The sequence below is a fragment of the Trichechus manatus genome, unplaced genomic scaffold, assembly GCF_000243295.1.
Source record: "Trichechus manatus latirostris isolate Lorelei unplaced genomic scaffold, TriManLat1.0 scaffold00041, whole genome shotgun sequence".
Classification (NCBI taxonomy): domain Eukaryota; kingdom Metazoa; phylum Chordata; class Mammalia; order Sirenia; family Trichechidae; genus Trichechus; species Trichechus manatus.
The window spans coordinates 13894541-13918127 of NW_004443977.1; the positions used below are offsets into that span (position 1 = coordinate 13894541).

Genomic DNA, 23587 nt, shown 5'->3' on the forward strand with positions numbered 1-23587 from the left:
GCCACATAAACCAGAGACTTCATCAGCCTGAGACCAGAAGAACTAGATGGTGCCTGGCTACCACCAATGACCACCCTGACAGGGAACACAACAGAGAGCCCCTTATGGAGCAGGAGAAAAGTGGGGTGCAGAACTCAAATTCTGGTAAAAAGACCAGACTTAATGGTTTGACTGAGACTGGAAGGACCTCGGAAGATATAGCCCCCAGACTCTGTTAGCCCAGAACTGAAACCATTCCTGAAGCCAACTCTTTCAGACAAAGATTAAACTGGATTATAAGACATAAAATGATACTTGTGAAGACAGTGCTTCTTAGCTCAAGTAGATACATGAGACTAAATGGGCAGCTCCTGTCTGGAGGCGAGATGAGAAGGCAAAGAGGGACAGGTGCTGGTTGAATGGACAGGGAGATCCAGGGTGGAAAGGAAAAGTGTGCTGTCACATTATAGGGAGAGCAACTAGAGTCACATAACAATATGTGTATAAATTTCTCTATGAGAAACTAACTTGAACTGTAAGCTTTCACTTAAAGCACAATTAAAAAAAAAACAAACAAAAAAAAAACCAGGCTTACTGGCCTGACAAAGACTGGAGAAACTCCGAGAGCATGGCCCCTGGATGTGCTTTTAGCTCAGTAATGGAGTCATTCCCGAGGTTCACCCTTCACCCAAGGATTAGACAGCCCCCAAAACAAATTGACACTAAAGGGGCACACCAGCTCAGGGGCAAGGACAAGAAGGCAGAAGGGGACAAGAAAGCTGGTAATAGGGAACCCAAGGTCAAGAAGGGAAGTGTTGATATATCGTGGGGTTGTTAACCAGTGTCATAAAAAAAGTGTACTTACTGTTTAATGAGAATCTAGTTTGTCCTGTAAACCTTCATCTAAAGTACAATTAAAAAAAAAAAAAACTAGCTCTCATATGATCCGCGAGCCATGATTTTAACAGTGAACCTGAAACTAGAATATCTCAGTAACAGTGGAAAAGTAAGCCATCTTGAGCAGAAATGCCAATCCTAAAATTCATGTTTTACGCCATGCATGCATTTGCTGGTGTTATATAGTTAAAATTATTAAAGTACCACATGTTGCATTACATTTTTTTTCTCCTAGCTTTACTGAGGTATAACCTACATTTTAACTACCTCAATCAAAATATAGTATAGTACCACCTGAAAAAGCTACCTCTTGACCCTTTGCCATCAGTTTTCTCTCCAAGCCCCAACCAACCACTAATCTGCCTTTGATTCTTTTAGAATTTCACATAAATCATATGTAGTCAACTGTGTCTGGCTGCGTTTACCTAGCATGATGCTTCTGAAATTCATTCACGTTTTGTTTATAAACAGTCCATTTTTTTTACTGCTGAGAATTCCATAGTATAGATATATCACGAATTGTTTATCCATTCATCTGCTGAGGGACTTTTGGGTTGTAGTTATTATCAATGACACTGCTGTGAACATTCCCATACAAGTCTTTGTATGGCCACATGGGTAAACCTAGGAGTAGAATGGCTAGATTACACAGTAGGTGTTTTTCAGGTTGGAAGAAACTGCCAAACTGTTTTTCAGAGTGGCTGTATTATTTTACATTTCCACCAACAGTGCATGAAAGGTCAAGTTGCTCCACATTCTTGTCAACACTTGGTATGCTCAATCTTTTAAATTTTAGCCATTCCACTGGGTGTATAGTAGTATCCCATTGTAGTTTTTATTTGCATTTCTCTGATAACTAACGATGTTGAGCATCTTTTCATGTGCTTACTGGCCATTCATACATCTTCTTTGGGGAACGTCTGTTCAAATCTTTTGTCCATTTTTTAAAGAAAATTGGGTTGTTTCTCTTATTGTTAAATTGTTAAGAATTCTTTATGTATTCTGGATACAAGCCGTTTGACATACATTCTTTTATAAGGGTATATCTTACTTCATTTTGAAAATGTTGTGAGAATCTGCTATTCTCTGTTTAGGATTGGGAAGGAATAGCTGGAAGTTTGTGTTCACAAATTGTGCCACATTGGACACTGCTGCCTCTGATTCAAGGTTGTAATATGGTTGGGTTTTGTAACAGGCTCAGGAAGAGCTCCATAAACAAAATTCTTGTCTTACTGTCTTTCTGAGCTATTTCTGCTGGGACTTTTTTTTTTTTAATTTATTTTTATTGTACTTCTGGTGAAGGCTTAAACAGAACAAATAGTTTCTCATGAAACAGAAGTACACATGTTGTTTTATAACACTGGTTAACAACCCCACAACATATCAACCCTCTAACTTCTCAACCTGTTTTTTTTTGGTGAAAATACACATAGCCAAAGATACACCATTTCAAAAATTTCTACATGCACAGTTCAGTGACATTGACTATGCTCTTCGAATTGTGCTGTTATTCTCACTTAAGATGAAGGCTTACAGAACAAAATAGTTTCTCATTTAACAGTTACTACAAATGTTGCCCTATGACAATGGTTAACAATCTCACAACACATCAACAATATCCTTACTCAACCTTGGGTTCCCTATCACCAGCTTCCTTGTCCCCTTCTGCTTTCTGGCCCTTGTCACTGGACTCCTGTACCTCATTAGTCTCATTTGGTTTTACGGGGCTGTGGGACTTAAAGTTTTACATTTTACTGTGTTTCATATCATTTCAATAATACCAGGAACTTCTCTCAAACATTAGACCTAATACCTATTAGAGGATTCTAGATCAAAGTCTGAAAAGAAATGAGGAGGTGAGGCAAGGGGGATTGACAGAAGCTTAGCTTCAGAGGAGAGATTTAATAACTCCTGTAAAATAAGACAGAAACTAGTAGCTTAACTATTTAAAATCATGATTTTATAACTGATCAATTACAGTAACATGTACAGCCTAGGGCAAAAATGAGTTTTCCTTGTTCATATTGCACTGATATCAACACTTGTCCATTTCAACTCTTCTAGCCGAACAGATCTATGTTGCATGTACTCCAACGCTATCTCAGAGAATCGCAGTGTAAAAAAATAGCTAGGCAACCTCAAATATTTTGAATACTTGTATTTCAAGTTTTTCTTCTTTTACTTTAAAACAACTTTCAAAGGCTGTAACTATTCAACAATGGTTGAATTTGTATTGAATCAGATTCACGATACTGAGTCTATGATTTTTAAAAAAGTTTTCTAAAAAATTGTTATTTTATTTCTGAATGATGAGCACACGTGAAATGTAGGAAATAAACGCTAGATCCTTAGTTATGCTAACACTCATTCAATGTGTGCGCTAATCAATACCTGGCTTCATCAATCAGGAAAAGAATGGGACCCTGTTCTGCAGGAGTCATCAGTGACGGCAGGAAGCGCGGCCGTCTGAGGAGCCTTCCTGACAGTCAGAACCGCCCTTGCCCCCCCCCCCCCAGTAATGCGTCTTGCTGGCACTCTGCTGAGCTTTGACCCAACTCTGAACTTCACACACTTCACATCTGTGTACTACACAAGCTGGCCTGATGCAGTGAAAGGGTGATATCTACCCAGAGCGCCAGACAGTGTTTTTTCCTTTATTAAGCATTAAAGCACAAATGGAGGTCCCCTGTGGAGGAGGGTAGAGGGGAGAAGAAAGGGACACGCGGGGAAGAGTCACACACCAGTGCGCCATCTTCACAAAAAGGGCTCGATATTGATTTCCAGGGAGGAGCACGGCATGGTCAGCTCAAATTTGGTGATGACGTCAGGATGAAGGACCCCAAGCTTCCCGATGCTTTGACCCCGGGCAAAGATCTCAGCACATCGTCCAGGGAAGAAAGCAGAGCCTGAAAAACAGAGAGAAAAATCAATGTTTCTCCTGGAAAAAATGCCAACAGACATTTAACACTAAAAGCACACTAGTCTGCATTAAAATAACCACTCTTTAAACCACTGGCTATGAAAAGAGAGCCTTCTCACACCTTCTAGTAGCGAAAGTATTTGACAACCCACCAAGGAGTTCATGCAAGGAAAATAAGGGGCAAGAGGAAAACAAGGACCCTGTATTTTTTATTTTTATTTTTTTATTAAGGACCTTGTATTTTTGTTGAAAGAGGTCCTAGCAGGAAGGATGAAGAAAAGGCAGCTGAAGGCGCATAGTTAGGAAAAGTCTTAGGGGAATTCTGCCTAGAGTTGGGGCTGGTCCTAAAACAAGCAAATTTAAGAAAAAGCAAAACGGATGAACTTGCATAAGAAGAACCCATTTTGAAACAGGTTTATCCATAGAGATACTTGCTAGGTAAGTCTACACTGAATACATTTTCCATTCAGAACATGACTCGTCCATCTTATTGCACAGAGAAACACACCAGCACTGTCGTCTGCAGGCTCAGGGGACCTGCTGTATCTGGTTACAGGCCCTGGGGCCAGAGCGCAGCTCACAGTCCCGTCTGAAAAAGAGCCTTCTAAGCTGGCTATACTTCGTGGAAGAAGTACAGCCAGAATGCTCCTTAGAAGCAAGGATGGCAAGACTTCATCTCACATGCTTTGGACATGTTATCAGGAGGGACAAGTCCCTGGAGAAGGACATCATGGCTTGGTAAAGCAGAGGGTCAGTGAAAAAGAGGAAGACCCTCGACGAGATGGACTGACACAGTAGCTGTGACAACGGGCTCAAGCATAACAATGATTGCAAGGATGGTGCAGGACCAGGCACTGTTTCGTTCTGTTGTACACAGGATCGCTACGAGTCGGAACCGACTCGATGGCACCTAACCACAACAACAACAAGCAGTTGCGGAGCATCTATTGGGAAACCATACCAAAGGCCAGCCCCAAACTTCGAGACCGGCAAGAAGTCCTGTCTTAGTTTAGGGACAAATGCACTGAGTAGCTTACCAAAGCAGTAACAGTTCTTGAGGTTCAAACAGCTTCAAAAAAAAAAAAGAGCCAATAACAACAAAACCCAAAAAGCCTATGGGCCCACTCCATATTCACTAGATCACCCGTGCCACAGGGGGAGTTTATCAAGGCTCTGTACTCTATGGAAGCTTAAAAAAAAAAAGCTGACTCATTTCTCTCACCATCAGCTTGCAAAGGGGGTCAGGCCCACAGCTCCTGACTAACCCAACTGAAACAATTACTGCCACGAACTATAAATACCCAGCAGAGCTGGGCCACAGCCGCCAGGCTGCCATTTCAGAGCGAGTGCATTATTTATGAAAGAGTAAACTGCATAGTCTCTACTAATGGCTCCAAGGTCAGCATAATTCAAGGAATACAGATCTGAGTCGGGGTAGGGGGAGAGGATCCTGCTACTGTCAAGTGAGTGTGGAGCCCTACCCTGCAGACACCGGAAGATGGCGTGTATTTCCAGACTGGCACAGGAGGCTATTTATCTCTGGGGAAACACCTGAAAGCATTTTTAGCTGTCATTCTTAAATAACCCTGATGCAACCTGGCTGAAATAGAAGGTGGTCGGTCTGTTTTGCACATATCCCAAACAAAATTCTGCTTCACTGTCTATTAAAGCAAGAATTTTAACGAATTGCATTAAGTACAGTAAAACCCGCAAAAGCCGGAACCTGTGTGAGGCGGAAACCTGTCAGAGAAGGAAAACTCAAATATTTTCCATAAAAAGGAGTGACAGAAAAGTGGTAAGACAGCACCCTGTCAAAGGCAGAAAACTTGTGAGGCCTAGAAAAACAAGGCTGTCCCATCGAGTTCTGGCTCACAGGTTTCACTGTATTTGGTGTATTTGGCTATGTGTGCTAATTTACACTTGGGGAGAATGGCAGGGAGGGGAATCAAATAAAATAATACAAAAATATTTTTATATATTGTGTAGAGCCTTAGTGAAATATGAATGTTACTAAATATGATAAAGATGGCATATTTGAATTCTATCACAATGAAAGCCTAACCTGAAAAACAAAACTATTTCCCCCAAAAGAGAAGAGAAATTTTCAATGACAAATAAGAGAAGTTTGTATGAAGTGTTGACAGGGTTCTAAGGCAGTATCATCAAGGATCACGCAACTGAGAAACCATTCACTCCATCATCCCCGCCCTAATGTAGAGCTGTATCTGAATACGCCTACACATCGGATGGAAACGCCAGCCTATTTTTAAAGGCCATTCAGAAAGGAGGTTCTCCAGATCTTCTGATAACCTTATATTTAAGAATCCTCGCTTTCCCAAAATCCTTCTTTTTATCTATCTTCAATTCCAATTTGATTAGATTCATTTCTACTGAAGCATAAAACCAGACTATTTTAGAATCTAAGCCAGATGTGCTACATCCTGACAGTGTTAGCAAAAAAAGAGTTTAAGGGATAAGAACTTTAGAATTTTTACCTTATAAAACAACTTTCTGAATCAGCACTTCTTAGCAAAAACTCGGTTAGTAAGCATGATAATGTCAGCTGTACCTCTCTCCAGAAGTCTGGATCAAACTTTATTTAGCTCATTAACCAGCTAGGTACACGGTCAAACAAAAATGTTTGTATCACTAAATTTTTCTCTCTTTTCAAAGAAAAGCAAAGAGAAAAGCAAAAAAAGCAAAGAAAAGCAAATATTATGCTTTATTAAAAACATATCCAAATCTGAGAGTATTCTAAATTATACGAATGTCCAAAGCTCTCAAGCCAGCACATTGACCCACAGAGTCCCTCCAGATCCCCAACTGCTCCTAGGTCAGAAGGCCATCCTGCAGAGGAGCTGCTTCAGAATGGAGCACGCATCAGAGGGGTCTACTGCCCTCTCCTCTAATACTAATCCTCCCCTGATGTTGTTGTTAGGTGCCATCGAGTTGATTATGACTCATGGCGACGCCATGTGTGCAGAGTAGAACTGCTCCATAGGGTTTTCAAGGCTGAGACTTTTTGGAAGTAGATCTCCAGGCCTATCTTCCGAGGTACCTCTGGATGGGTTGGAACTGCAACCTTCTGGCTAGTAGTTGAGTGCCTAACCATTTATACCACCCAGAAACTCCAATTCTCCCCTACCCACCCACATGTAAAAATTAAGTCCAATAATGGGATTTCTGATGTGCTAAAAACTGCAAACTTTAAACTGATGACAATTTTAACTTTTCTTGCCATTTTTTTTTCATTTCTAACCAGGTGAGATTATGATATAAACACTTCCCATGAATTTCTTCTTGACTCCTCTGTTCAATTAGAGCAAGGCTGACCTTCTGGTCTCCATATATACAAACTGAGAGATAGAAGAGCCTTCAAGTTTTCAACAGAGCCTAAAAACTGTGCCACTTGACTGACGCTCCATGAGAATTAGAAAAATACTAAAAGAAAAATTAAAATCACTAAAATGCAGGCATTCCTTAGTGCTGCTTAAAACATTTATGGTTCAAATCCAACTTTGCAGGCAGAAGGGAAGCATTTCAAAGAAGGGCAGAGAGAGAATAATCGCTTCACTAAAAACACAAAGGGAACACGCCCCACTAAGGCAGCAATTCGGGCCTGAGTTCAAAGATGATAGCATCTCCACCATCAGCAGAAGGAGGGTGGTTTAGCTCAGTAACTCAGGCAGATCAATGCAATCATAATACTGTAACTAGGACCAAGACATCTTAAATCGGAGTCTTTCCAGAAATAAAAGAAGCCACATCTGAATGGAACCTAAATGCAGGTCTCAGCTTGTGAAAAATCAGAACTGGATGGTAGCCAAAGACTACTTTAACTTATCGACACACAAAAACATTTCCAGAGAAACAGCCTAAGGAGCTCTGGTGGCACCATGGTTAAGCACTCAGCTGCTAACTGAAAGGTCAGCAGTTCGAATGCACCAGCCACTCCTCAGGAGAAAGATGTGGCCGTCTGCTTTCGTAAAGATTTCAGCTTTGGAAACCTTATGGCGCAGTTCTACTCTGTTCTATAGGGTCGCTGTGAGTCGGAATTGACTCAACGGCAATGGGTTTGGTTTGGTTTTGGAGAAACAGCAGCATGTTGTATCCAGAAACGTAAAGTTGCCAGTTCAAGGAAAATCGTGTTGCCTTGTGTATGGGAACTCTAAAATTCACATTCTAGGTTCAAACTATGTTACATTTCTTCTAGTCACGTATTTAAGCCTAAATGGAGTTCCTGGTTTATGGGTATATCGAGGTGCATTAATAATGCGATTTTCAACCTGTGCACCAAGTGCTCCCCGGCAAAAAGCCTCGCGGTCTCCTTTTCCACCAGTTCCTCGCACTGATTACACCGGCAGCTTTGCTGGTATCCAGCACAGTAAAACCGCTTCCCACATAAAACAGATTTTGGGGAAAATAGTGTTCTCTGTTGAAATACATGTGGAAGCCCAGACAAAAGAAACAGCGGCTAAGCACAAATAAGAATTTAATTTCCAAAACTTAGTGGCGTGTAAGTAAGTCCCTTAATGAAAGCTTTTGTAGCATCTCCTCCAGGGCTGTAATTGCCTTTCTGTGCTCAAACGGCAGGACCACTTTGAGGACCTTGGGGGTAATTCTTGGGCCATAATCCAGCCCAGCACCTAGTCTTTAGCACATTTTCTGGCTAATTGACCTTCAAAGAGTTTGTGAGCACCCTGTCTTCCTCGTTGCCAAACACCTTTCACAGTTTCTTTTGGCCCCGTCTTTCTTTTAGAGTAATATTATAGGCCTGGAGTTGGGAGAGGCTTTCCACAGAGTCGTCCCTATAATTTTATGAAGCTTCGGAAGTAGAAGCTTAAGGGAGGTAACTGAGCAGACCCCCAATCCGAAAGGATCAGACAGTGCTATCAAGCATGATAACAGTCTTAGACCCCCTGCCATTGGCTATATTTAACTAATTCATTCAGTACTTTATTTGGCCCGTCTCTAAAAATCACCTACTCATACAATTTTACTTTTCCCTTTCTTCACATTTTAATACATGCTTTGGTGTTCAAACCCACATAACTGCTTACAATGTGTAACTTTACCACCCAAGTTTTTTACGATAAAAAGATACGAACAAAATAAAAAGAAGGGTGGGGAACACCAGAAAAGGAATGTCCATATATCACATATGTCATAGAAACTAATAGAAACTATCATTGTGCACTTTGAAACAAATAACCAAATTCAAAGACCAAAAATACAAAATACAGAATTACAGAGATACAGTGAACCATTGGGCCAAGTGAATATATTTTAAACCTCTGTTTTAAATTACTGATTATATAATATGGAGTAGGTGGGTGGGTGGGTGATAATCATTTAACCACCTGATTTGAAGGCTGGCACCTTCCCAAACTCTCCTTCTCCTCCCAAATCACTAATTCTCCTACAATTAGATACAAATAATACAATCCATTCCATGGTCCAACAACCTATCCTCAAAAATCACACAAAGAAAAAAAACCCCCAGTGTTCCATTCTGGAATGAAATTGATGGAGTGGATGACAGAGGAAAGAGTGGAACATTTCCCATGTTGGAGTTTCTCCTTGTTTCCCACCAGTTTTCTGAGGTTATAGTAACCATTATTGTCTAACTCTACCGGCATTGGTGGCACAGTGGTTTAGAGCTATGGCTAACAAAAAGGTCGGTAGTTCGAATCCACCAGCTGCTCCTTGGAAACCCTATAAGGCAGTTCTACTCTGTCCTCTAGGGTCGCTATGAGTTGGAAATGAGTTGACAGCAACCAGTTCTACCAGCACATTGTTTACTTGGATCCATAATCAACGCCCATGCAAGCAGCAGTCAAGAAATCAGATGACGTATTGCATTGGGCAAATCTGCTGCAGAAGACCTCTTTAAAGTGTTAAAAAGCAAAGATGTCACTTTGAGGACTAAGGTGCACCTGACCCAAGCCATGGTATTTTCAATCACCTCATATGCATGTGAAAGCTGGACAATGAATAGGGAAGACAGAAGAAAAACTGGTGTCTTTGAATTATGGTGTGGTGAAGAATACTGAATATACCACGGACTGCCAGAAAAAGAAACAACTCTGTCTTGGAAGAAATACAGCAAGAATGTTCCTTTGAAGTGAGGATGGCGAGACTTTGTCTCACGTACTTTGGACATGTTATTAGGGGGGACCAGTCCCTGGAGAAGGACATCATGCTTGGTGAAGTGGGGGGCCAGCGAAAAAGAGGAAGACCCTCAAGAAGATGGATTGACACAGTGGCTGCAGCAATGGGCTCAAGCATAACAATGATTGTAAGGATAGCACAGGACTGAGCAGTGTTTTGTTCTGTTGTACACAGGGTCGCTATGAGTAGGAACAGACTTGATGGCACTTAACAACAACAACCAACATATCAATATCACCTTCCTTAGCTAAAGAAGAGAAAATACAGACTACAGGGCCTATAAAACTGAACACACACTTACGATACCATACATGTAAGCATGGTTTCATTCTTCAAGGTAGTAATTCTCAGTGTTTTAGAACCAGGAGTTGTTTGAGGCCACCAACAGAATTATACAAAAGGGGGAGAACCCAAGGGAAAAAAAAAGCACAATGTTGGTAAGACATTAACCTATATAAAAGGAAAGAAAAAAGGTTTAAGAATATGGGAGGAAAAATTGGCATCAACTATGGAGATACACACACACACACACACACACACATTTCAAATCCTGCTACACTCTGGGTTGGGAGAAAACATCTTTGTAAAGACCATTTAATTTGTAAGCGGAGACTGAATAATTTCCAACTGGTAATATAAAACACCCACTTTCCGTCCAGATGTATACAATTCTTCACCTCACATCTGAAGTGAAATATTTATGGTACCTAAAGTCTTTAAACAGAGGAGACCTAATCCTTTGAGTTTAATGGCTATCTTTCATCCCTTTCTGAAGATCAAAAGAAAGAAAAACCCCTTACACAACTTTACAGTGCTAATCCCAACACACCTGCAGACATCATTAACTCTTAAAGCTTAAGAAGTGGATGTGAGAGGAGAACTGGTACCTACTTAGCCCCACAGCATGGAACTCAGAGAGGATGCCAATGTTCACAGTGACTTTATATCAAGACAGGACATGGCAATATTGTTATTCCAAATAAAGACAGGATCCTGTAAGACTTTATTCTTGAGAAGTAATCGTCAAAGCCCAGAACGCGTAGTTTCCTAATCAGTGGAGAAATACCTGCAATAAAGAACCATCTTCTTTTGTGAATTACCACCCTCTCCTAATGGCTAAGTATTTATAACCATAACTACAAAATTTCCCAGTCTGAATTTGTCCAGGGAAATACATAATTTATTTCCATGACTATCACTTTTTAACATTTCTTATGAAAAATTTAGTTAAGTAGCTGGGCAGATACTAAATGATTAAATAGAAAACGCTAGGGAAACATAGGATCTATTTTGAAGCCTAATCTAAACTATGTGTCTCTCACAAACACATACACACTCATATTTCAAAGCCTGAAGGAGGGAGGGAATGTTGGGAGAGCTTAAATATGATCCATCAAACTGCATTTTTAAATCAGTCTCAACCCAACTTGTGTACAAAGGATTTTTAACTCTAGGTTAAAAAGTGCCTCCACTATCTGTTTGAAAAACTCCTATTCCTAAATAATGCACCATTCTACACTTGTCTGACACTTAAATCATTTTTCCATGAATTTTCACATTTCTTAAAATACTCATAAGACAGATTTAAAACAACATCTTCAGAAATAAAAGGTATGGTGCTCACTTCGGCAGCACATATACTAAAATTGGAACAATACAGAGAAGATCAGCATGGCCCCTGTGCAAGGATGACACGCAAATTCGTGAAGCGTTCCATATTTTTTTTGAAACAGGAAAAAAAAAAAAAAGGTATGGATCTTCCTACCTTCCTGGGCCAGCATATGTTTTTTTCCCTAGTGTTTTACATGAGAAAAACCTGCAAGAAGGCTACTTCTCAAACCAAATATAGCAACTTATTACTTTCTCCACAATTACAGTGAAATAATAATAACAATCATAGACTGTTGTAGGACTAATTATGGACAGAAAGGCAATGTTGAGTGTGTGAGATTGTATCTATAATTTCACATCAGATAACTTAATTCAATCAACCTTTGGCCAACTTGGAGTAAACACAACTTCTAACATGTGATCATGACATGTATTTTCTTTTCAGAACTACGTCAGCTGACAAGTAAGGCGTGTAGAAGAAAAAGAAAAGTAAAAGAATAATGACAGCGTAAACATGCCGTACGTTGCTTTCTACTCATCACCTTCCACCCACAGTAAAAGCAGTGAATCGGCCCCAGAGCAGCCCTGGCAGAGCCCTCTGTGGAACAGGCATGTCACAGATGGGAACAAGGGAAGCACAAGGAGATTAGGAGACTTGCCCAAGGCAAGCAATCGTATAGCCAGAGAGCAAACTGGAGGTGAGGAGAGCCAACCGGCACCTCTGTGTGTGGCCCACAGGCACAGAAGGCCAATTTCATAATGTTTTTAAGCTTTTGGTCAAGCTGTCCATTTCATCTTTGCAAACTTCTTCTAGTTTAAAACGAATAAACAAACAAACCTAAAAAAAAAAAAAAAAGACCGATAAACTGATCACCTCTAACTTAGGACATAGCCAGGTAAGCTCTGCAAAATTACTGTTATTCTCGGGAACCTTTGAGTCGATTCCAATCATAGCAACTCCATGTGACAGAGTAGAACTGCCCCGTCGGGCTTTCTAGGCTGTAATCTTTATGGGAACAGATTGCCAAGTCTTTCTCCTGTGGAACCACTGGTGGGTTCGAACTGCCAACCTTTCGGTCAGCAAACAAGGCTTAACTGTTGCACCACCAGGGCTCCTTTCTATCCATCTAGATATATTTATATAGTCTCTCTATCTATCTATCTGTCTATCTATCTATCTATCTATCTATCTATAAATATATATATTTTTTCACTATTACAATATTTCCTAATACTTCTGGAAATGTAATGCTCTATCATTTATCTCATTTTGTTAACTTTACAACTGACAAAGTATTAGATTTAGTATATTAAGTGACTAACTTAATTATATTTGGGGGAATTTTAGAAACCTATAAGACAGACTAAAGAGCCCTGGTGGCACAGTGATTAAGAGCTCGGCTGCTAACTGAAAGGTTGGTGGTTCGAACCCACCAGCCACTTCGTGAGAGAGACGTGTGGCAATCAGCTTCTATTACCTAGACATATAAGATGCCCTTAAGTACCTGGCATTCCTGGGCTATCATTTTTCACATTCACAATGTACCACTCCCTGTGACAGCATGCTCTAGTATTACTAAAATCTCATAGATAGACAGATAGCTGCTGTTGAGTCTACTCCAACTCATGGCGACAGGAGTATCTACAACAGAATCTTACAGATACCCTTACTCATGGCACCTAAAAGAAAAGCAAGTGAAATTAAGTTGTACAGAGAAGAGTGAGACTATTTAAGCAGCATCACTATGGTATTCATGAACTTCCTGATCTCTATAAGGGTGGGATTCAAACTTTTTTTTAAGACAAGGACTCTCTCATATACAAATGGATTTTTTTCTTTAAAGTGGCTTATAGGTGGAAACCCAGACTATACTTTAGAAGTTGGTGCTCTAAAATATATCCCCTAGGAATGGCCAGTGTCTTCATTAGTTGTAAAAATGCAAACTGGAAATAAATGCCAGTGGTTAGCGACAACACAGCCCGAAAGGCAACAAAATCCAAGTGTGTCCATGAAGCTAATGCACATGAGTGTGGGTGGGCTGAAACCACTACAAACGTGGCTATGACAGCCCGCCATCTGCACGGTGCGCAAAAGTGAAAGGATACTATATTTACAAGCAAGGTGGTGAGAGAGAATATGAGAATGATTTTACTAAGAGTTCATTTTTAAATAACTTAGAAGTTCGCTTGAAACTTGATTCAGTAATCTTAGAGTTGGGTAGCATTTTAATATTGCCAAGAAGTTCAGGCAGGTAAAAATTAAAATATAATCTGTAAATTAAGATTAGTTTAATCTTTAAGAAAGTGAAACCCCCAACTACCAGTGACTTTAACAAGACAGAAGTTTATTTCTCTCTCGTGTCAAAGTCAGAGGACACACTCCAGGGAACTGAGGGCTTTCTTCTGGCCATGTGCTCAGCAGACTACCCCGTATTTATCAACCCTAGGGATTCATTCAATATGTTTATCCATTTTTCCATCCACCCTCCCGTCAATTCTTTTAATCCTTCCATCAGTTTAAGAGCTGGATTGGCCACTTAGAGGGTTGACATTTAATATACCAGGACACATTCTCCAAGAATTCACAGGGCACAGGGGCTTACCCAGCACTCTGCAGCACATCACTGCGCCAGACAGGATGCTGCCAAATTTTGAAAGTGAAGAAGGTGTAACTGAGCCTTATGTATGTAAGATAAAAACAGAATAGTCAAAATTATCCTAAAAATCCTTTCAACTTTCAGGACCTGGGCCCTTGAAAGATCACAGGCTAAAACTGAACTTCTTTAGCATCTCCGCATTTGAGTGGTGGCACCGTTTTCTTCAGAACAGTGCAAACCAACGTCTAGACTGGCTTCAGGAGAAAAAGGAGCACAAGGTGGTAGTTATGGATTGAGTTGTGTCCCCCAAAAATATGTGTTGTAAATTCTAACCCCTATACCTGTGGTTGGAGCCCTGGTGTCGAAATGGTTAAGAGTTCGGCTGCTAACCAAAAGGTTGGCAGTTCGAATCTACCAGCCGCTCCATGGAAGGAAGATGTGGCAGTCTGCTTCTGTCAGGATTATAGCCTTGGAAACCCTATAGGGCAGTTCTACTGTGTCCTATAGGGCTGCTATAAGTCACAATCAACTCGACAGCAATGGGTTTTGGGTCTGGTTTGGATTTTCTTGGGTATCTAACAAGCAGCATCAAAATGGACGATATACAAAATGCATGCATTTTTGCATATGCTACTATGGCAGATAGATGGCTGTGACAAGACTTTCTATCCACTGATTGCTCACTCTCAGAGTCATACATGGGAGGCAGCCTGTGAGTGCTGTTTATGTTTTTGCTCATCAGAGCTTTAATATGTGACTTGGGCTTTGAGAATAAAAATAGTTCACTTTTTAAATTTAATTCAAAAAAGTTATTCAACTCATCAGTAATTATGTCAATTGCACTCATCAGTAATTATGTCAATTGCTAGAAAGAAAAAAAAGTTGGCAATATCCAACAGTTATTTTTTCATATCAAGCAAAAGTTAAAAGTTAAATTCCCTAAAAATAATTTTTAAGAAATGATTTTTTCAACTGTTTCACTTTTGCTGAAAAATAAGTTTTAAAATTTTTTGGATTATTACTGCTATTCTGTATTTATATAAACTGCTAATTGGCATATCTAATTTGATATACTATAATTTATATAAGTAAATAAATAACATTAAGTTATTCACAAATAGTTATAAAGTTAAATGTTAATAATTCTTTAATTTTTTAACTTAAAATTTTTATTTAGTCATTCTTCAGCCTGAAATGAATAAAAAGAATAAGTTTTATACTTACTCTTTTACGTATATAGCACAGATATAAATATAGTACATAAAGAGATATATAGAGTATCTGTGGTATTACAATTTCATGGAGGGGTAATTAGGGAAAAAAAGTCTAAAAGGCCTCCTTAGGGGAGAGACAATTTAAAAAAAAAAATAAAAAGGCTGAGGAAGACTGTTACAGCAGTGTTTATCAGATGGAAAAGTAAGCCAAGTCACTGAACGTGGGACCTGCTGTAGAGCACGCCAATTTGCTATGAGTGCTGAAATGTCAAGTACAAACCAAACCAAACAAAAAAACGGCACTGAGTAGAGAGCTTTGCCTTGTGCACCTAAGAGAGAGTGAGGCAAGAGCAGTAAACACACTCAAAAACACTACAGGACTAAGTGAACAGTGTGGAGGTTTTTATAAATGTTTTTATAAATGTTATACTGCAGTTTTGACTATGTGGTAATTACTGCTGCTTTAACATTGTTTTGAGTCTTTAATAAAGACTCAAAAGTCAAATAAGCTAACAAAAATGACAGTACTTGAAAACTTGGGCTCAAACAAAAAAGTAGACAACCAGTGTTTCTTATACTGAGTAATAAGATCAGGAAGCTTAAAAACTTCCAAACTTTAGAGCAACGATGTCTCTGCTGATGAGAACTCAATGTGGATGTACCACACACACCCTTCTTTATTCTGGTTTAGAAAGTTCTGTATAAATCAAACCATAAGCTGAACACCCTTACTTCAACAAGTTGTCCGATATACATTTTTCTCATACATTTCCAAGCTCATATTACACTAAAAGCCAGTGTGAAGACCAGGGAAACATCACAATTTCACCCGTATTTTTCAGCATCTGAAATCTTTCACAGGTGTCCTTAAAGAGGAAAAAGGTCATGACCTACAGGTCAAGTCAATGATCACTTAGGTGTTACTGTAACAGAAGGTACCTAAATAACCCCTGTTTGTACATATGGTGGAGGATTAAATGTGCAGATTACTCACAAGGTTATTTTTCATTGCACAAAATGAATTCTGAGCAGCATGAAAACTAGAATTGTCAAAACTAAAAGTTCTATAATGTCTGTCCCTTCATCAGAGGTCTTGTCTGAAGTTAAATTGAAGTTTTCTATCAAACTGTCAATAATCAAAACTGAAATAGGTAATAAATTAAAGGGGGGAAAAAAACCACACTCTGAAGTCAATGCAGCCAATCACATACAAAGCCCACTACATTATACAAGAAATGATTTTTCCCACTGATTTGCCCAGCATCCACATAACTGTTCTAAACACAAAAATGCTGAGAATTTTCCTTGCCCAGAAGTGGTTTTTGAAAAGGATAAATGCATTTTAACATACATAATTTAGTTTGCAATAAACCACAAAAATGAAGGGGAAGAAGCCTGAAAAAAAGCACATACATATGCTATAATAATCTGATCAAATACCACTAAAGCATTAAAGCCCTTTTGAAACCCTTAAAACGCCCTGCAGTATGCTAAAAAGTTAAAAGTGGTTCTCTCACTTTTTTGTTTTCACTCAACAACTGACCGTATTCTATCGTCAGTTTGACATTCTATCTCATTCTACACTCTTAATTGCAAGGGTGTTCAGCAAATAAAAGTTGTCTTAGACCAAGTGCCCATGGCTTCCAAGTCTGGCTGCAGAAATGTGCTAAGGGCTTCTGCAGAGACCCACACACTGCAGAGCGCTGCTGCCAGCAGAACAAGCAAGGTAACACTCCAGTGCCAATGGAACTCCTTGGGATCCACGCAGTGATCAATGAAATGAATTTCTAGATTTCTTACAATGGACAAAAGCCAGGTTTCTCAAAGAACAATTAAGTTCTTTTCCACTCATCCCTACCACCAAACAAAGCAGCACAAAAGGAACCTGGTAGTGTTCATTAAAAAGGACAGAAATTAGGTATAGCTGCCAATGTAACTGACATTAGCAGGAATCTGGTGAACAGACTTAGGTCAATTATAATTGCAAAACCAGCAGGGATTTTTAATTATTAAAAAGTAAACCATATGTCAGAGTAATAGAAGACAACCCAATAATCAAGACTAGCAGGAAATAATAGCTCTTAATTTGCTTCTACTCTACTGTTTGGTACTTTGATGACCTTTTCTTAGCAGAAAAAGCTACGTGCAAGGTAAGAACATAAATCTGAGGTGATGAGGTAGCTAAACATACCCCAGCAACCAAATTCCTACATATGTAGGTATGTATTGTATGTGTGTGTGTATACTGAGAGAGAGAGACAGAGAAAGAAGAACTGACTCCAGCTTTGCTACTGACTTATTTTACAAGCCACTTTTTTAGGCCTTGATGTCTTTAACCATAGAAAAAGGATAATAGTATTTGTCATTAGATTATCAGAATAGATTTAGAAATCCCTACGAGGAATGAGGAACTAATATTTATAATGACACTAATTCTCTCTGGCTTCCTGGCTCCCACAGAAGACATGGTATGAAACAAGCACTAGAACTAGGCACATGCCCAGGACTCCAGGGAGACTGACACAGCCGATGATGGTGATGGGCCAGTGAAAGAAAACATCTTGCTCTTTCCCAGAGAAAACCAGTTAGATACAATGAAGTATGTACTGACCCAGCCAACCATGTGTATGAAGTTCTACCAAAGCCTCTCCAATTCATAAATCTTGGGCAGTTCATAAATGTAAAAACTTTAAACCATTACAATATTCTGAGAGCTAAAGTAGATCGAAAAAGAGACTCAAGACTGAGTCTGTAAATATTCATACTAAATAAAAAAACATAGTAACAACTTGGCCTAAAAAACTGAACATAAAGATCTTGTACCACATCAGAAGTAGTTATAGCTTATGAATGTATTTCTTAATTAAAAAAAAAACAAAACACAAAAAACACTCCAAACCAAAACAGCGTATGATAAGTATGGAAATTGAGTACAATCATCAGAATAGTCTGTTTTGATGCTGAAGTAATATATGGGATTCAAATTACAGTATCATACATTTAAACCCATTGCCACTGAGTTAATTATGACTCATAGCGACCCTGTAGGACAGAGCAGAACTGCCCCATAGGGTTTCCAAGGAGCACCTGGTGGATTCAAACTGTCAACCTTTTCGTTAGCAGCCATAGCTCTTAACTACTATGCCACTAGGGTTTCCATCATATGTTTAGTATTATAAAAATCTGACTTTTTAAAAGGAGATCAACATATATTAGCTGTATCATAAAAGGTTCCAAGTGGCACAAATCAGCAAATTTTTCAAATGCTGAATGCTGTAACTTTTACCTTCCTTAAGTTTCTTAAGTCAGTTTTCTCCTTGGCATAACCATGGCCACCACTGAAGCTTGTCTTCATTTTCACTGCTCTAGAATATGCAGCAATACCTTCCAACCATTCTTTCCACCTCTACTCTCCATGCCATCCAGCCTACATATTGCCAGATAAATCCCTTGAAAGTACAGAGCTAATCATTATCACTCCCTGCTTCTTTTTTTTTTTTTTAAAAAAAAGGAAGAAACAGCTTCAATACTCACCCCCGCCCTCCTCCAACTTAGCTGAAACTCTTGTTCTAACATTTAGAACTCTGTTAGTCCCAAGCTCCTTCCTCACCCTACAGTCAAACCACACTGGACTCCCTGCTGCTCTATACACATCACTTGTTTCCCATCACTTTGGCTTTGCGCATGTGGTTTGCCTCGCTTCCTGTCTCCGCCTATTCCTTCAGAAGCCTATTTCATTTGCCAGAAACTCATTAATGGGTTTCTAGATGCCCTCAAGAAGTTGCGCCATCTCCCTCTTTTGAAACTTAAAGACACTCTTCTCAGCAGCTTAGTTTGAGATGGTTTGCAGTGGTCTTTTCTCCACTGGTTCTTTAGAGCAGGGCCTGTGTCCTACTTATCGTCTTTTTAAACCATTTCTCAGGACTGAGAACTCAGACTCTTCTGAGAAATATATGTCTAAGAAATGTATTGAGACCAGAAAATCACAATATTGAGCTGTTGGTTTATAGATAAACTGTCAATACAAAAGTTACATAAAGTATCATATCTACAACAAATTCTGCTCCAATTTCCCATTCAGCTCTTTGCATCCTTTCAAATAAGGAAGAAATTAGACCAACTACACAGCACAGTCTGTTTCAGGGAACCAATATGTTACCAGTTAACTGCTTATGAAGTAAGATTTCTGAGAAAAGGCCCTGCATAGAAGGTAAAGAACTGTGTCACCGCAGCTTACAGGTTGCCATCAGAGTGGATGGCAAGGTCTCTAAAGCAGAACTCGAAAAGAGTAAACTGGTGAACGAGGAGTCAGGCAACGTGGCCTTGGGAAAGAACCCGGGGAGGCAGGAGCCCCGGGTTCTGTATGCAAGGCCTAGCCCACCTCACTTAACTTGCCTGTCCTCAGCTCCCTCTCTTGTAAAACCAGGGAACTGGACTAGACAAACTCCTAAATCCCCTCCAGTTCTAACACTCTAGAATTCTATAAGCATAACACATGTCTTCACTGGAATATTTCTAATGAGAAATGGTAGAAAATGCAGGTAATAACTCTCTACATTACTAAAGTTCTCAAATTTATTAAAAAAAAAAAAAAGACAACCCACAAATCTTCAACCTACAAAGACTCATACATTTCAGGTTAGTGTATTTTCAAAAAAGTCTCAAAATAAACACAAAACAATAACAAAAATTAAAACGAACAAAAACAACTTCTGAGGATTAAGAAAAGTAAACCTAAGGGAAAAACAAAAATATTTTCCACTATGCCTCAGACAACTATAAGTAACTGCAAATAATACTTTTAAAAATGAATTCTCTATTACAAATCTAAGATGCCAACAATGGTTATAAAAAGTAATGAGGTAAACAGCAGGAATCATTTGTAAAATATTTTTTTCAAGTTGTTTCTGTATCTCTTGTATAGCACAATGAACTCAGATTCAAGCTATGAGGATTTAAAAAGCAAAAATTTCAGAATTCCTTGGACAATGAGAAACTAACATATTAGGAACATATGCACCATTTAGTTAGACTAACTTAACCAACCTTCCACGACAAAGATTTAACTGTACTTGGGCTTTTAGGAGGGATGATTCCCACCCTTCCTCAGTCTACTTTACTACTAACATATGTGAGGAGCTCTGGTGGCACAGTGATACCACTGCTAATCGAAAGGTTGGCAGTTCAAATCTACCAGCCACTCCTTGGAAACCCTATGGGGCAGTTCTACACTATCCTCAAGGGTCGCTAGGGGTCAGAATCGACTTGACAGCAATGGGTTTTTAATATATGTGAGGTCTTTCAGAGTCAGTTCTGAGGTTTTTTTTTTTCTTTTGCCCTAAAGGCTTCAGACAGGCAGCTTTTGAGTACAAATCTCCAGTCTAGGTTCTCTCAGCTTCCAGTTTGGACTTCTAGGTTCACCGTGGAACTGGTGGCTGACAGGTGCCAGTAACTAGGGGTTACCATAGCTCGCTGGAATAAAAGTATATTGTGTGGACTTACAAGAGCTTTGAAAGGCATTTTCTTAAAATGCTGGAGGGAAAAGGGATATTTTCTGAAAAATACTAATAACTAACTGAAGTTAAGCCTTACCCTTGTCCCTCCAATCAAACCAGAAAACTTTACCCAAAAGAGGGCTTAGCCTCTTCATTATATTATCACTAACTCTGGGTTCGGTCAATCTGTCTTACCTTCCGATGCTTTGATCGCATAGCCCCCCTTCTTTTCACCAGGAGGCACATCTAGCAGCTGCATGATTCTGTCCAGCAGCCCATGGATTATCTCAAACCCAGGGCTCTTGCTGTAATAAACAGCACAGAGATGCCTGTAGTTTCTTGCACCTACATCTAGAAAAATAAAAGAATTGGTCACATTTGCCATTACTTTAGAAATTAATTTATCCCAATACAAATTTTGGAAAGTCAACAAAAAAAGAAAACCGATTAATAAACATATAGAGAAACATTCAGCCTCAGAAATGCAAACTAAGATAAAATAGCCTTTTTCAGCCATCAGATTCTCCAACGTGTTTTTATTTAGGGGGATGCTGGTACAGCGACTATAATGCTTGATTGCAGTGTAAATTGGCAAAATCCTTTGTGAACAATTTAGGAATATATACCAGAGTCTTAAAACTTCATACACTTTTATTCAGTAATAATATCCAAAGGACATAATCCTAAATACAAAAAAGGCTTTATGTAGAAAGACATTCACTGCAACAGTATTTCCCACGGTGAAATTTAGAAACAACTCGTGGCATGGTAACATAAAGTACATGCTATCACTCAGCAGGATACAACGCAGCTCTTAAAAAGCATCATCAGTCACTGAATCGTACATGGAGAAACGGTTGAATTGGCATATGTTGTGCTGTGTATATTCTCAACAACAAAAAAATAAGTTATAAAAAAAAGCATCTTTATGAAGATTGATCACAACAGAGCAAGAACAAATATAACAGTAAATGAAGAAAAAGAAGGCCACAAAGGCCCAAAAGAGCCCAAACTAAATTATATTGTTGAAACACACACATAGGTTGGAAAACTACGAAGCAAAGCAAGGGAATGACTACCACAAAAGTTACTAGGTGATATGAGGGGTGAACGTCTTACAAAAAGCTTAAGTGTCAGCAATGTTCCATTTCTTAACCTGGGTGACGGCTACACTGGTGTTTGCTTCATTATCATTGTTTAAACTCTATATGGTGATATATACATTCCTCACAATTAAAACATGGAAACAAAGCAGAATATAAGTTTATGAAGAGTATAATCACAACTATATAGAAATATAACCATAAGCCAAAAGATTCCATGCACAGGAAAAAAGACTGAGAAGAAATAAATCTAAATGTCAACAGAGGTCACTATGAGTCGGAACTGACTCGCCAGCACACAACAACAACATGTTTGAGTGAGGATAATTTTTTTCCAAGTTTTATCTGTTTTCCAATTTTTCCTTGATTATATGTATTATTCTACTCTGAAAATTAAAAAAAATTTTAAGAACTTGATAATTTAAAAAAGAATTGCAACAGCCCAAGTGTTCTCTGACAGGCGAGTGGATAAACAAACCGTGGTACATCCATACAATGGAATACTACTCAGCAATAAAAGGGAACAAATTATTGATAGACTTGACAACTTGGATAAATCTCAAAGGCATTATGCTGACTGAAAGAAGCCAGTCTCAAGAGATTACAGACAGTACGATTCCATTTAAATGATATTCTGGAAAAGAAAAAACTATACTGACAGAACAGATCAGTTGTCTGGGGTTAGGTGTCAGGAGACGAAGTGCTACAATGGTGCAATATGAGGGGATTTTAGGGTGACGGAACCATTATGTGTCCTCACTGTGGTGATGGTTACATGAAGCTAAACCTGTGTGAAATGCATCTTAAAAAAAAAAAAATTGCATAGCATATTTAGACTCAAATTCAGTGGTATCATTTAACTTCATAATTGTATACATACTTGGGTCCATTTAATACTTCTCCTTTAATAAGAAGACCACTGCTCTAAGATAAACACTGAATGAATGTTGGCCTTGTTTTGCTTTTCAAATTAGGAAAAGAGAAAGAACAAACTAATACCTACCTGAGGAAATAACTGAAAATAAAAAGCTCTTCATATCAGCATATTTGACCAAAGCTCTCCCACAGATTGGTTCCCATTGATAACTGTTACTAGCCATAGCTGACACAAAACAGTTACTTTCTAGATATCTAAATTATAAGAGTCCCTGCGTGGTGTAAACTGTTAAGCACTCAGCTACTACTCACAAAGTTGGCAGTTCAAACTCACTCAGAAGTGCCTTGAAAGACAGGCGTGGTGATCTGCTTCTAAAAGGTCACAGCCTGGAAAACCCTATACACAAAACCAACCCATTGCCGGTCAAGTCAATTCCACCTCATAGCGACCCTATAGGACAGAGTAGAACTGCCCTGTAGGGTTTCCAAGGAGTGCCTGGTGGATTCGAACTGCCAACCTTTTGGTTAGCAGCTGAACTCTTAACCACTACGCCACCAGGGTTTCCTATGGAGCAGTTCCATTCTGCACACTGGGGTTGCCATGAGTTGGAATCAACTCAATGGCAACTAACAACAACAACTGAATATACTATGTGTCAGGTACTTAATAGCTATCTATCTATCTATAATATACTTAATTCCCAAAACAATCATACAAGGTAGG

The 23587-nt window shown here is 39.1% G+C and overlaps 1 protein-coding gene and 1 non-coding gene across 2 annotated transcripts in view; one reads left to right on the forward strand and one right to left on the reverse strand.

The window, feature by feature from the left end:
- Positions 1-3465: 3465 nt before the first annotated feature.
- The window catches only part of FARSB (phenylalanyl-tRNA synthetase subunit beta), a 58045-nt gene continuing 37923 nt past the window's right edge, over positions 3466-23587 (reverse strand). Inside the window, exons 16-17 of the mRNA XM_004376362.2 lie at positions 21080-21235; positions 3466-3782 (exon numbers count right to left, since the gene is read on the reverse strand). Of these exons, the coding sequence (XP_004376419.1) occupies positions 3631-3782; positions 21080-21235 (308 nt within the window). The 3' untranslated portion in view covers positions 3466-3630. The remainder of the gene's footprint in view (positions 3783-21079; positions 21236-23587) is intronic.
- Positions 11584-11690, forward strand: LOC111820559 (U6 spliceosomal RNA). Its single transcript, XR_002824090.1, has one exon. It is a non-coding gene; the product is annotated as a U6 spliceosomal RNA (small nuclear RNA).